Below are 14,980 nucleotides of genomic sequence, written 5' to 3'. Positions count from 1 at the left end.
AAAGCAGATCAATTTGAATATTTCTAAGAGCAGTATTTCCAAAGACAACAAATGAGACAAAACCCAAGGTTTTGGTGCATGCTACAAAGGAGCTCACTAAGCACTCTGTTATACCGGTGGACAGAAAAAATTTTATAGGTGCTACTCAGATCCAAGATTCAACACTGCTGGACTGAATAAGTTATTTACTCAAGTAATCAGAACTACAGAACCTGAAATTCTTTAATAAGAACCTGAAAATCTTTAATAAGCAGCAAGTCAATTACTTTGCGCTTCATTTTTTGACCTTCTGAGACTTTCACATACAGATCATGGCCGTCTCTTAAATACTTAAAGATGAGGAACATCAGGACAGCACTTCTTTTGACTCTCCATCACACAGAGAAATTCACTATCAACTCCATCTTGTACAAGCTTGAAAAGCATAATTAAGAGCAACACATTTGCTCAAGAAACAAAGATTTAGGTCAGCTAACCTCCCTTTTTAAAAGATAAACTCTGCAGTTTGAAGGTGGCTATGCTATGAAGAACAGGTATGTAAAAACACCTTTTGACACAGATTTGACAAGCCCTATTTCCACTCTGGTCTAAACACATCTCACCTTAGTGATCAAAACATCCCCCAAATACTGTACATTTCCTCCTTTCAATGTACAAGAAGAAAGCTGGCTGATTTCTGCTAACACTGCTGAGGCAGTGCACTTATGAGTCACCCGAGTGAAACCCAACAGGAGGGGATATGTTGGGCCTAACCCCATTTTCACACCCCCGACTGAACCTGTACACATGAGTAAACTCATTCTGAAAGCTACTGGGAAAACAACGTACCAGAAAAGCCATAGCCAAGATCACTTCATCACATAAAAGGCAAATCTTCTCTGCATACATGCACAGAAAAGCACACCGTTGCTAATCAACACTTTGCATGCCTAACCTGTCATCTGTGTGATTTCAGAGGTATTAGCAAAATGAAGAGGTCACAGCTAATGACTGAGTGGAGGCAGAAATCAATGACAGATAGATCAGTATTGCTTTGTAGTAAGGCCAGATATCCCAGAAAGCTATATTAAAAAGTCAGCTTAAAAATTTTTACCAAAAAAAAAAAAGAAGATAAAAATACACTTTCTGGAACAAAAACAATTTTTTGGCTGGTTTGATTTTAAGCATCCCAGTTTTATTAAAACCACAAAACCACATAACATCAAGATACCTTCTCTTTCCAAATTAAGTCACTCATAGTTGGTATGTTTTCCCAGCATTCAAGAGAAACCAAGGGACCAACTTTCTTTGATATTGATCAAAAATTTTGATATTGTTCTCACATAATCCAGGTAAAGTATCCCTATTACCAAACTATTTGTTGTTTCACGATTGCTATTAACTGCCTACTTCTGCTGTGATCAAAATAATGAAGTGCTGGACATGAACTTTAGACTCCCACATCTTAGGTAGGTGTGCTGGAACAGTCGGGGAGTCTTCTCAAAGAGGTCAGGGATATTACTTCATTTGCAGAAAAAGTGAAAAACAGTTTCAAAAACTTCCAGGGCCAGAAAGTCTCTTTTACTTTTATTTGGGAAATTAAGATCCAGGAGAATGTAGTGCACAGGTCAAGTCCTCCAGATCGCTTAAATCTAAACCCAAGGACTCTATGTAACAAGCTGAATTTTTGTTCATCTCTTACCCAAGATGGAGCAGAAAGGGAATTCCAGAATCAAGGAGCTTTCACATTTTTAATTACTCTGCTGAACCTCCTTCCACTGCTGCCATAAAACACCCCTCCAGTACACTACTCAAAAGACCATGCTAGAAATAAAGTAGAACTTGACATGCTCATGAACAATTTCCCCTCACACAAGTGTCCTAAATTGTAAACTGTTTACCAGAATCTCCTTTTGAACCTCAGGTCCAAGTATCTGAGGGGTTTGTCAAGGACAATTGTCAAGTGGACTCTAAGTAACCTAAATCACTTCCTCATACTTGAAGCATTCAGGAAACCTCTGATCTGCACTTCATTTTTACCATTACTGCAGCCCCTCTGCACTGAGACTTTTACCCATACTATTTAGAGAATTACTTTCTGCTAATATGAAAATATTCAAAAATACTTACCATAGCCCAAGAAGATAACATCAAAAGCATTAAACAGACAACAGCATGCAAGTATTTAGTGACCAATGAAAGTTGCACATAGCAAAGATTACTACTAACAAAATAGCTGAAATGCAAACAGTGATTAAAAATTGGTATGCCTTTTGTGTGAACTTTCCCTGTTACCAAGCTTTACACTATTGCATGCTCTCACTTCCTGGTTTGTCAGGAACCACAAGGTTTTAAAGTCAAAGGTGCTCACTAAAAGGAAGAAAGAGGAACCATGAGTATTTTTAGAGATGTTTTGAGATCTCTGATAATAGCAGAGTTCCTTTAGAAACTTTTCTTTGTGAACAGTTTATCTCCTAATGTTTGGTGTCCTACAGCAAGCAAACATCAACTAGCGGTGTCCTACAGCAAGCAAACATCAACTAGCCTAATTGCTTTAAGTGTGGCCCAAGAAGCTCAACAGTATATATTATGCTTGCAACTTCAACAGTAAAAGTTGTATCCTCATTTTTCAGTGAGATCTAGTCATGAAGTATTAAATACATCCATACAGTATTAAAAAACAGCGCCTAATTCATTAATAAAAAAGGGCACTGAAATCACATTCTACTCTTCCCAACAAGCAGAGTAAGAAAAGCATTTGCATGAACTGCTCCCCGACACCCCCACTCCCTGTACACAGAACATGAAAGTTCTACCTACTTCCAAACCAAACAGGAAGCTAAAAAGGAAGCAAACAATTCATGGGAAAAGTAACATGTATTTGTTTATTTTGATGACAGCTTGAGTTACTAAATTAATATTTAGCTTTCTTGTTCAGTACACCTGTTGAATGTTTAAACATAACAATAAGCTTCTCAGTTGCATATAAAGCAACAATTTTTCTGAGGTAGACTAAGGAGGATGCTGTTTAGAGCTGTTTCAAGTTTAAATGTATATATAGAGGTCCAGATGCTTTATTTTCACCATTTGTCATCCATAAGTAAAGAGAACCTAGCTGAAATCTAGTGTGGTGAAAGTAAACATGTAAAAATATATTGACAGGAAAAAAACATCAGAAAAGCACAGGATTCTTTTGTGCATGTAAGGTGCTCTTCTCTCTCCCTCCCCAAAACAGCAATCAACTTACCAGGTTAAACACAGTTTCGACCAAATCTCTGTTGGACACTTCACCAACTTCCACCAGTCCTGTCAGCACAGCAAATTTCATCTTGATACCTCGGATGGGGACTCCTGGATTCAAAGGCTGCAGCGAACTTGCTCCTTCAGTAGCATTTCCTTCTTTCCCCGCTCCTCCTCCACTACCACCTCCTCCTCCATCATCACCTGTTGGCTGAACAACTTGTTTGTCTTCACTCGCCATGGCTAGCTCCCTTCAGGTTACGATTTGAAGCCCCAGCGGCACACGCTCGCCGCTCCGGGAAGAAGGGGCCACTCGGGCTCCCGGGAATGCAACCGGCGGCCCGCTCTTCCTCTTCAGCTCCGGCTCCTGCGGAACCCACGTCCGGCGGGGGGGGAGAGGCGGGCAGGCAGGCAGGAACGGAGGGAGGACGCGCCCTCGGACTCCCGGCTCTCTCCCTCAGCAGGAGGCGTCTGTCCACAGCTCTGTGCCCTCACGCAGGTATTTACAGCCCTGAAGGACAAGCTGAGATATTGTTCAGCTCGCGGCGAGCCTGGCGCTCCCCTTTCTTCCGGGGGTCCCGCCCCCGGCCATCAGCTCCGTCCCCTGCCCCGCACCGAGCAGGCGGCAGCGGCGGCCGCCTCAGGAGCTCACGCCTGTCCCCGCAGCCCCGCCGCACGCTGAGAGCCGCGCGCCAAGCGCGGCCGTGAGGGGCTTAATTTTCATTAATTTTTGCAAAGGAACACGTTCCTCCTTCCCGCCAGGCTCCCCGTCTGCCGCCTGCACAGCTCCCGCTCCCCTACCGTCGCCACCTCCCCGGCTGCGAGCCCGGACAGGTGCAGCGACCCCGCCGCCCAGCAACTTCGCACTCACCGCTTGCCGCCCGGCGCCGCCGTGGTGGGGGCGCGGGCTGCCCTGACGCCTGGCTCTGGGGCCGGGAGGTGGCTGCTCTGCTCTGCCCCGCTCGTCGGCTGCGGAGAGGGAGCTCCGCCACACCGGCCGCCCCTCTCTCCGGAAGGCGCCTGAAGTTCCAGCAGCAGCCACCGCTTCACGCCAGAGTCTCAGTTAGCCCCATCTCTTCCTGCCGACGCTGCCGCTCTCTGCCGCCATGACAGCGCTGAGCCCCCGGAGCGCCGCCGGCCGAGGAGCCGTGCGCCTGCGCGGCCGGGCGCGGGCGGGGCGGGCCGCCGGTGCGCGGGGCAGGCGCCGCTCGCTCGCGCACGCACAGGTACGCACAGGTGCGCCCAGGTGAGAGGGGCGAGGGCGGTAACTTCGTCCTGCGCCTCGCGACCTGCCTCAGCCGCGGTACCACCTCAGGGGCTGCTCACCTGTGGAGACCCCGAACTTTATGGGGCTGCTGCAGCACCGTGTGAAGGCCAGGGCTCCTCAGGCAATTCTTTCTTTGGGGGTTGAATAGTTGGGTTGTTTGGTTTTGGTTCGGTTTTTTTTTGTGAGTTTCGGGGGGCTTTATGTATTTTGGTTTGGTTTTAATAAAAGAAACCATACGCGAGCGGCAGAACCGGCGTAGAAAAACTAGTTGCGCGCTCCGCGTTCGCGCCTCCGAACAGGAGGGAAACCGTAGGTGGTCGGCACGGCAGTAACACCTTTGCAGGGGGAGTGCAGGTTTAAAGGCTCCAGCTCCCTCGCCTCAGGGAGGGAGTCGGGAGGCTAGGACACCCTCCCATCCCCGTTAGTAGCGATCCTGAGGTGGCTGGTGAGCGGCTTCCCCACCCTAACCTCTGGCCTGGGCGTCCTTCCTCCCTGGTAACCGCTGTTTGGGGAGCGAATATAGGTCATACGAGACGCCGCCCATATTTGACGAACTGAGGTAAAAGGAGTGCCAGAGGAGGGAGGAGAACTTGCCCTCTTCCTTTATAGATAAAAGCCTTTGAAGGTATCGCTGGTTGTTTCGGGTTGGCGTCGGAGGCAGCTCGGTTTGCTGAAGGGCTTGCCACCGGCGAGGCGTTCCGCGAGCCGCACCCCCTGGGCTGGCCGCTGGCGGTTGCCTGAAGGGGGTTTCCCAAAGCAGCTCCGTTTCCCGGTAGCCGGGCGGGAAGAGGAGCTCTTGCCAACGCTCGGCAAGACCGGCCCGTTCGAGCCGCCGGGGCGCTGCTGCCACAGGAGGGGCTGGGCCCAAAGCGCCCAGCCGCTCCAGCGAAGGTGGAGGCAGTGTTCACTCACCCCCGCCGGGTACAAGTCCCAAAGTGGGCGGTGTGGTCCCGGGCGGGCGGGAGCGCGGCTTGCGCTCCCCTCCCCGCCGCTCGGCCGGGCTCCCACGGTATCTCCTGGGCTCTGCATTAAGTCATAGTATTTTGAACATACTATCCTATGATTTTAGTGTTGATATACTTGAATTTCTAGAGAAGGTTCTGCGCAGTATTTTCCAACTACCTGCTGAGTTTGAAACTCTTTTTCAAGTGAACATCACAAATATTAAAAATTAATCATTCACCTAAACAGTTATGAAAACATGTTAGATTTAATCACCTTTCAGTATTATTCAACCTATGTAGGTCTAGGTGGCACATTTTTTCAGAGAAATATTATTCACCTCATCTGATCATTAAAAGAACTAACAAATGTTGCAATTATGGTGAACACTAGCAAAGGTATATCTAAATATAAGGCTGTATTGAGTTTGCGTGGTAAGGTTTGTGGGGAGGGGCTACACTGGTGGCTTTTGTGGAAAGTTGCCAGAAGCTTCCCCCATATCGAACAGAGCCAATGCTAGCTGGCTCCAAGACAGACCCAGTGCTGGCCAAGGCCAAGCCCATTAGCAACGGTGCTAGTGCCTCTAGGATAATGTATATAAGGCGGCGAAAAAGCTGCTGTGCAGGAGCAGACAGAGAGAGGAGTGAGAACATGTGCGAGCAACAGCTCTGCAGACACCGAGGTCAATGAGGAAGGAAGGGAGAAGGTGCTCCAGGTGCCAGAGCAGATTCCTCTGCAGCCCGTGGTGCAGACAATGGTAAGGCAGGCTGTGACCCTGCAGTCCATGGAAGTCCATGGTGGAGCAGATAGATATCCACCTGCAGCCCCTAGAGGACCCCACGCCAGAGCAGGGGGATGCCCGAAGGAGGCTGTGACCCTGTGGGAAGCCCTTGTGGAAGCAGGCAAACTGCAGCCTGCTAGTTCTCCTGAACGGTGCCCTGTGGGAGGGATCCCACGCTGGAGCAGGCGAAGAGCGCAAGGAGTCCTCCCCTGAGGAGGAAGAAGCAGCAGAGGCAATGTGTGATGAACTGACCACAACCCCCATCCCCTGTTCCCCTGCAGTGATGCAGGAAGAGGAGGTAGAGAATTTGGGAGTAAAGTTGAGCCTGGGAAGATGGGAGGGATGGGGGGAAGGTGTTCTGAAGATTGAGGTTTATTTCTCATTATCCTATTCTGATTTGATTGATAATAAATTAATTTCTCCCCAAGTCAGCCTGTTGTGCTCGTTACAGTCATCGCTGAGTGATATTTCCCTGCCCTTATATGAACCCACAAGCCTTTCATTGTACTTCCTCTCCCTGCCAAGGAGGGGAGTGACAGAGCAGCTTTGGTGGGCACCTGGTATCCAGCCAGGGTCAACACAGTTTTTCCAGAAAATGGCTTTCTGAAATGATGTGCAATATGCCTCATAAGCATGCTAAAGGTGGTTGTACTTCTGAAATACTAACCATTACTCTAAATTGGTATATTATTATTGAATAAAATGTTAACTTGCCTGTGGTCTGATTTGGGAATGCCCTATCAAATTTCTTCTGGCTTGGGAGCAAAAAATAAAACACTCCAGACCATGTTCCATTCCCTCCCTACATAATTTTCTTACATTGTTACATTTATCTATATAATGTATGTCAAGACTAGAATATTTCATAGCTGCTTTCTTGTTTGAAGTTCCAAGTCCTAAGAAAAGAGTAAGCTCTTTTTTCCCTTTCTCTCCATTTTTCCCATAGTTACATACATACATACATACATGCATGTTCTGGTGTTCCTCAGTGGCCCGACTCTTGGGTACATGGGCATCTACATGACGTACCTTCACCACCAGTTTCTGCACGCGGGCAGCAATATCTTTCCACAGTGCAGCAGCCCAGATGGGTTTACCTCTGCATTGCCAGTTGCTCTGCTTCCATTGCTTCAACCACCCCCACAGGCATTTGCCACCATCCTTGAGTCAGTATAAAGTACTGGCCACTTTTCTCATTCAGCAATGTCCAGGGCCAGCTGGATGGCTTTCACCTCGGCAAACTGACTCGATTCACCCTCTCCTTCAGCAGTTGCTGCAACTTGTCACTGGGGACCCCATTCAGCTGCCTTCCATCTCCGATGCTTTCCCACAATATGGCAGGACCCATCAGTAAACAAGGCATACTGCTTTTCACTTTCTGACAGTTTATTATATGGTGTGGGGCCTCTTCAGCACACATCACCTCCTCCTCTGGTGACATTCCAAAATCTTTGCCCTCTGGCTAGTCCATGATGACTTCCAGAATGCCTGGATGTCCTGGGTTCAGCAGTAGCAGTCATGTTTTTTTTCTTTGTGTTAACTGGTGCAGTGCTGTGTTTTGACTTCTAGTTTGAGAACAGTGTTGGTGAAGCCGATGTTTTCGGTTGTTGCTAAGTGATGTTTACCCTGACCAAGGACTCTGTGAGGCTCATGCTCTGCCAGGGAGGAGGGGAAGCTGTGAGGAAGCAGAGACGGGGCGCCTGACCCGGGCTAGCCGGGGAGGTATTCCATACCACAGCACGTCATGCCCGGGGTGGGAGGTAACTGGGAGTTACCCGGAAGGACAGGGGCTTCCGGGTGGAACTCGCTTTCTTGGCCGGTGGTATCGTATTCTCTTCCCTTGTTATTTTCCCTTATCATTGTTTTAGCTGATAGTAGCGGTGGTGATTTGTTGCTGGACTGTTCTTGTCTCAACCCGTAGGAGTTGCACTCTCTCGATCCTCCTCCCCGTTCCTCCGGGAGCGGGGAAGGGGAGAGCCCCGGTGCGGGGTGCGGGGAGGGGGGGGGAGACGGACACGGACCTCGATTGTTGTCAGCTCGGCACCACTCACTGGAAGTGAGCGAACGAGTTGCCTGACTGGGTTTAAACCACAACAGTTCTTTTTGGCGCCCAACGTGGGGCACGAGGGGTTGAGATAAGAACAGATCTGACTGGATTGATAGGCACTCGTCACAATGCTGATTTATTGGCTCTCAAGGTTGTTCCTCTTGATCTCACAGTTTCAGTATATCATATCTTACGTCCATCCGGTATTTGCTGTATTAGTGTTTTTCAAGTGTGGGGCTTGGGCTAAGGTTTTTATCCCATTGTACTTTATGGTAATGACTTGTAATACAATAGAATCATTGATCATGAAACTGATCTGGCTTATGTTCCCAGTGTGGTCACCACCTTTATACTTTGGGAGGTATATGATGGAGGTGCTTAGCAATTACACATCTTTTTTCTCCTTCTCAGGTGCTCAACCTGTGAAGGAGACATCCTTTTACCCTCCTAGTCGTCCCCCCAGACCATTTACATTTGAGAGTTTTGAATTTTTTGAATGGCCTTTTAATGCTGTTGAGACTTGTTTGCTGATGGTGATGGGAATCACCATGCTAACACGCATACAGAGTGTGTTTTGCCCACTACTGATTTCAAGAGTTAAGCAGATTCAGGTTTGGGTCTTGTCTGGGGTCAAACGACGATGTAGGAGGACCGAGAGATTTTCCCAGAGGCTGGACAGCCATGAGTGGCAGGGTGTGTGGGATAGTATGGGCAAGTATCTAGGTCAGTGGGCCCCTCCAGTACTTTGGAATTTCACTACCGAACAACTGCAAAATCCAGAAGAATTAGTAAAACACTTAAATGAGGTGTGTGGTCATTCTGGCCATACCAGAGATGGACAAATCACGGCAACGTGCTGGGGCTTGGCCTATGCTTACAGGGCCTTGTTCAACACTATCCAGCACCTTCAAAAGGAAAAGAATGTCGGCGGATTTGAGGGCAAAGTGACAGTCACTACTCAAACTTTGGCTGCAATGAACTGCGCAGCTACCCCAGTGGCAAGTACAGCAGCTGCTCAAACTTCAACTGCAACAGACAGCGCGGTTACCCCAGCTCCAAGCACGGTAGCTACACCACCCCCAGCAACAAGTACAGTCGCTACTCAAACCACAGTGATAATCACTGCAGCCAAACCAGAGGACCAATTCGTACCAATATCAGTTGCCCCTGTACGCAAGAGAACAAGCAAAAAGGAGGCAAAAAGGGTGAAGCGAGATGAAGAACCAATGAATTCACCACCCGGTCCAGAATCTGATCAGGAGTCATCATCACATGACGAAGAAGAAGAAGAAGAGGTAACTTCTCGACCTCGGACCTCAACCAAGCTGCGGAATATGTGAAAAGATTTTACCCGTCAACCAGGGGAGCACATCATCACCTGGTTACTCCGATGCTGGGACAATGGGGCCGATGGTCACAAACTAGAAGGTACAGAAGCCAAGCAGCTGGGATCACTTGCTAGAGAAGGGGGAATTGACAAAGCAATTGCAAGAGAGAAAAAGTCCCTCAGCCTTTGGAGGAGGCTCTTGGCAGCTGTGAAAGAAAGGTTTCCGTACAAGGACGATGTTACGAGTCGTTCGGCCAAGTGGACTACTATAGACAAAGGCATCCAGTCTCTGAGGGAATCGGCCATCGTAGAGATGATCTATCACATCAAGCCGAATAACGGGGATACACCTATAGATCCAGATGAAGTTGAATGTACACAACCCATGTGGCGAAAACTTACACGGAATGCACCGTCATCATATGCCCATTCATTGGCAACAGTGACCTGGAATGACATAGTACCACTAACAGTGGATGAAATGGTTCATAAACTCCGAGAGTTCAAAGACAATCTCACTCCTTCCATCATCTCAGCTGTGAAAAAACTGTCCCAGGACCTCGACAAATTGAGGGACGATGTATCTGATTTATCCAGCTCCTCACGTGTACCAACACACGTCTCAGCTATTAACAAAAGACGTCCTATTGTTCGAGAGAGGAGATACAGGAGGTATACGCCACGGGGTACCCTATGGTTTTACCTGGGGGATCACGGAGAAGACATGACAAAGTGGGATGGAAAACCTACTTCAGCTTTGGAGGAACGGGTGAGTGAACTGAAGAGGGGAGCAAGGACCAAGACTGATCGTCCCATGAGAGCTACGGCTTCAGTCTCTGGTGAGCAGTTTCCCAGATGGAGTGGAAGAGCTGATTTTACTCCAGCTCCTGTGATAACGAAGAATAATCCCTTTCAACACGACTTAAGTGTCCAATGCTGTGACGACCATTAGAGGGGCCCTGCCTCCAGCCAGGTGGAGGTAGGCGACAATCGGATTTACTGGACTGTGTGGATCAGATGGCCTGGCACATCAGTCCCACAGAAGTATAAGGCTCTAGTAGATACCGGTGCACAGTGTACCCTGATGCCATCAAGCTGTCAAGGGGTGGAACCCATCTATATTTCTGGAGTAACAGGAGGATCCCAAGAGTTGACTGTGCTGGAGGCTGAAATCAGCCTGACTGGGAGGGAGTGGCAAAAGCACCCTATTGTGACTGGTCCGGAGGCTCCATGCATCCTCGGCATAGACTACCTCAAGAGAGGGTACTTCGAAGACCCAAAAGGGTACCGGTGGGCTTTTGGTATTGCTGCTTTGGAGACTGAGGAAATTGAGCAGCTGTCCACCTTGCCTGGTCTCTCAGAAGATCCCTCTGCTGTGGGGTTGCTGAAAGTTGAAGAACAACAAGTGCCAATTGCGACCACAACAGTGCACCGGCAGCAATATCGCACCAACCGAGACTCCCTGATTCCCATCGATCAGCTGATCCGTAGACTGGAGAGTCAGGGGGTGATCAGCAGGACCCGCTCACCCTTCAATAGCCCCATATGGCCAGTGCGAAAGTCTAATGGAGAATGGAGACTAACAGTAGACTATCGTGGCCTGAATGAAGTCACACCACCATTGAGTGCTGCCGTACCAGACATGCTAGAACTTCAGTATGAACTAGAGTCAAAGGCAGCCAAGTGGTATGCCACGATTGATATTGCCAATGCATTTTTCTCCATTCCTTTGGCAGCAGAGTGCAGGCCACAGTTTGCTTTTACTTGGAGGGGTGTCCAGTTCACTTGGAACCGACTGCCCCAGGGGTGGAAACACAGCCCTACCATTTGCCATGGACTGATCCAGACTGCACTGGAACAGGGGCAAGCTCCAGAACACCTGCAATACATTGATGACATTATTGTGTGGGGCGATACAGCGGAAGAAGTCTTTGAGAAAGGGAGGAAAATAATCCAAATCCTGCTGAAAGCCGGTTTTGCCATAAAACGGAGTAAGGTCAAGGGACCTGCACAGGAGATTCAATTTTGGGGAATAAAATGGCAAGATGGACGTAGACAGATCCCCACAGATGTGATCAACAAGATAACAGCAATGTCTCCATCAACTAATAAGAAAGAAACGCAAGCTTTCTTGGGTGCAGTGGGGTTCTGGAGAATGCACATCCCAAATTACAGTTCGATTGTAAGCCCTCTCTATCATGTGACCCGGAAGAAGAATGATTTTAAATGGGGCCTTGAGCAGCAACAAGTCTTTGAGCAAATTAAACGCGAGATAGTTCATGCAGTAGCCCTTGGACCAGTCCGGACTGGGCCAGATGTAAAAAATGTGCTGTACACTGCAGCTGGGGAGAACGGTCCTACCTGGAGCCTCTGGCAGAAAGCTCCAGGGGAGACTCGAGGTCGACCCCTCGGCTTTTGGAGTCGGGGATACAAAGGATCTGAAGCCAGCTATACCCCAACTGAGAAAGAGATACTGGCAGCCTATGAAGGGGTTCGAGCTGCTTCGGAAGTGATTGGCACTGAAGCACAGCTCCTCCTGGCACCCCGGCTGCCCGTGCTGGGCTGGATGTTCAAAGGCAGGGTCTCCTCTACACATCATGCAACTGATGCTACATGGAGTAAATGGGCTGCACTAATTACACAACGAACTCGAATAGGAAATCCCAGTCGTCCAGGCATTCTAGAAGTCATCATGGACTGGCCAGAGGGCAAAGATTTCGGAATGTCACCAGAGGAGAAGGTGGTGCGTGCTGAAGAGGCCTCACCATATAATAAACTGTCAGAAAGTGAAAAGCAGTATGCCTTGTTTACTGATGGCTCTTGCCGTATTGTGGGAAAGCATCGGAGATGGAAGGCAGCTGTATGGAGTCCTGGACGACAAGTTGCAGAAACTGCTGAAGGAGAGGGTGAATCGAGTCAATTTGCCGAGGTGAAAGCCATCCAGCTGGCCCTGGACATTGCTGAACGAGAAAAGTGGCCAGTACTTTATCTCTATACTGACTCATGGATGGTGGCAAATGCCCTGTGGGGGTGGTTGAAGCAATGGAAGCAGAGCAACTGGCAACGCAGAGGTAAACCCATCTGGGCTGCTGCACTGTGGAAAGATATTGCTGCCAGGGTGCAGAACCTGGTGGTGAAGGTACGTCATGTAGATGCCCATGTACCCAAGAGTCGGGCCACTGAGGAACACCAGAACAACCAACAAGTGGATAAAGTGGCTAAGATTGAAGTGGCTCAGATGGACTTAGATTGGCAACATAAAGGTGAATTATTTTTGGCCCGGTGGGCCCATGACACTTCAGGCCATCAGGGCAGAGATGCAACATATAGATGGGCCCACCATTGAGGGGTGGACTTAACAATGGACACTATTGCCCAGGTTATTCATGAGTGTGAAACATGTGCTGCAATTAAACAAGCCAAGCGGTTAAAGCCTCTTTGGTATGGAGGACGATGGTTGAAGTATAAATATGGGGAGGCCTGGCAGATTGACTATATCACACTGCCACCAACCCGCCAAGGCAAGCGCCATGTGCTTACCATGGTGGAAGCAACCACCGGGTGGCTGGAAACATACGCTGTGCCCCATGCCACTGCCCGGAACACCATCCTGGGCCTTGAGAAACAGATATTGTGGCGACAAGGCACCCCAGAGAGAATTGAGTCAGACAATGGGACTCATTTCCGGAATAACCTTATAGATATTTGGGCCAAAGAGCATGGCATTGAGTGGGTATATCACATCCCCTACCATGCACCAGCCTCTGGAAAAATCGAACGGTACAATGGGCTGTTAAAAACTACACTGAGAGCGATGGGTGGGGGAACTTTCAAGCATTGGGATACACATTTACCAAAGGCCACCTGGTTGGTCAACACCAGAGGATCTGCCAACAGGGCTGGCCCAGCCCAGTCAGAACTTTTACATATTGTAGAGGGGGACAAAGTTCCCGTGGTGCATATGAAGAATTTGTTGGGGAAGACAGTCTGGGTTATTCCTGCTTCAGGTAAAGGCAAACCCACTCGTGGGATTGCTTTTGCTCAGGGACCTGGATATACTTGGTGGGTAATGCGGGAAGATGGGGAAGTCCGATGTATACCTCAAGGGGATTTGATTTTAGGGGAAAACAGCCAGTGAACTCAATTGTATGCCGTTGCCTGCTGTGTAATGCTTTTATAGCCCATCAACTAGATGTCTCCAGGTCACCAGCGACTGGCCCTGACTTCCCTCCAGCCATCATCCCAACAGAGAATGAACTTGGAACATCATGGACCGAATGGACTCGGCAGCATTATAGGGATTGGTCCATGCACTAAGAAAATGATTTTTTCGTCTTGGTCTGTATGTATATGGATGTATATATGTGGGAGAGCGATGGTGTATTGAAAATGTGGGATCTGAGCACGACGTGAATGGTATGGAATAAGGGGTGGATAATGTCCTGGGTTCAGCAGTAGCAGTCATGTTTTTTTTCTTTGTGTTAACTGGTGCAGTGCTGTGTTTTGACTTCTAGTTTGAGAACAGTGTTGGTGAAGCCAATGTTTTCGGTTGTTGCTAAGTGATGTTTACCCTGACCAAGGACTCTGTGAGGCTCATGCTCTGCCAGGGAGGAGGGGAAGCTGTGAGGAAGCAGAGACGGGGCGCCTGACCCGGGCTAGCCGGGGAGGTATTCCATACCACAGCACGTCATGCCCGGGGTGGGGGGTAACTGGGAGTTACCCGGAAGGACAGGGGCTTCCGGGTGGAACTCGCTTTCTTGGCCGGTGGTATCGTATTCTCTTCCCTTGTTATTTTCCCTTATCATTGTTTTAGCTGATAGTAGCGGTGGTGATTTGTTGCTGGACTGTTCTTGTCTCAACCCGTAGGAGTTGCACTCTCTCGATCCTCCTCCCCGTTCCTCCGGGAGCGGGGAAGGGGAGAGCCCCGGTGCGGGGGGGGGGAGACGGACACGGACCTCGATTGTTGTCAGCTCGGCACCACTCACTGGAAGTGAGCGAACGAGTTACCTGACTGGGTTTAAACCACGACACTGGACGACTGAGATTTCCTATTCGAGTTCGTTGTGTAATTAGTGCAGCCCATTTACTCCATGTAGCATCAGTTGCATGATGTGTAGAGGAGACCCTGCTTTTGAACATCCAGCCCAGCACGGGCAACCGGGGTGCCAGGAGGAGCTGTGCTTTACGCCAATCACTTCTGAAGCAGCTCGAACCCCTTCATAGGCTGCCAGTATCTCTTTCTCAGTTGGGGTATAGCTGGCCTCAGATCCTTTATATCCCCGACTCCAAAAGCCGAGGGGTCGACCTCGAGTCTCCCCTGGAGCTTTCTGCCAGAGGCTCCAGGTAGGACCGTTCTCCCCAGCTGCAGTGTACAGTACATTTTTTACATCTGGCCCG

The 14,980-nt window shown here is 49.1% G+C and overlaps 1 protein-coding gene across 1 annotated transcript in view; it reads right to left on the bottom strand.

The window, feature by feature from the left end:
• The window catches only part of LRBA (LPS responsive beige-like anchor protein), a 401,040-nt gene extending 396,581 nt beyond the window's left edge, over positions 1-4,459 (bottom strand). Inside the window, exons 1-2 of the mRNA XM_061440892.1 lie at positions 4,091-4,459; positions 3,227-3,730 (exon numbers count right to left, since the gene is read on the bottom strand). Coding sequence (XP_061296876.1) covers positions 3,227-3,460 — 234 coding nt within the window. The 5' untranslated portion in view covers positions 3,461-3,730; positions 4,091-4,459. The remainder of the gene's footprint in view (positions 1-3,226; positions 3,731-4,090) is intronic.
• Positions 4,460-14,980: the final 10,521 nt, after the last annotated feature.

The sequence above is a fragment of the Pezoporus flaviventris genome, unplaced genomic scaffold, assembly GCF_033815535.1.
Source record: "Pezoporus flaviventris isolate CSIRO_AGI_PZ_B2104156 unplaced genomic scaffold, CSIRO_AGI_Pfla_v1 ptg000002l, whole genome shotgun sequence".
NCBI lineage: Eukaryota > Metazoa > Chordata > Aves > Psittaciformes > Psittacidae > Pezoporus > Pezoporus flaviventris.
The sequence above is the reverse complement of the archived record's forward strand: the minus strand, read 5'-3'. Positions and strand labels throughout refer to the sequence as shown.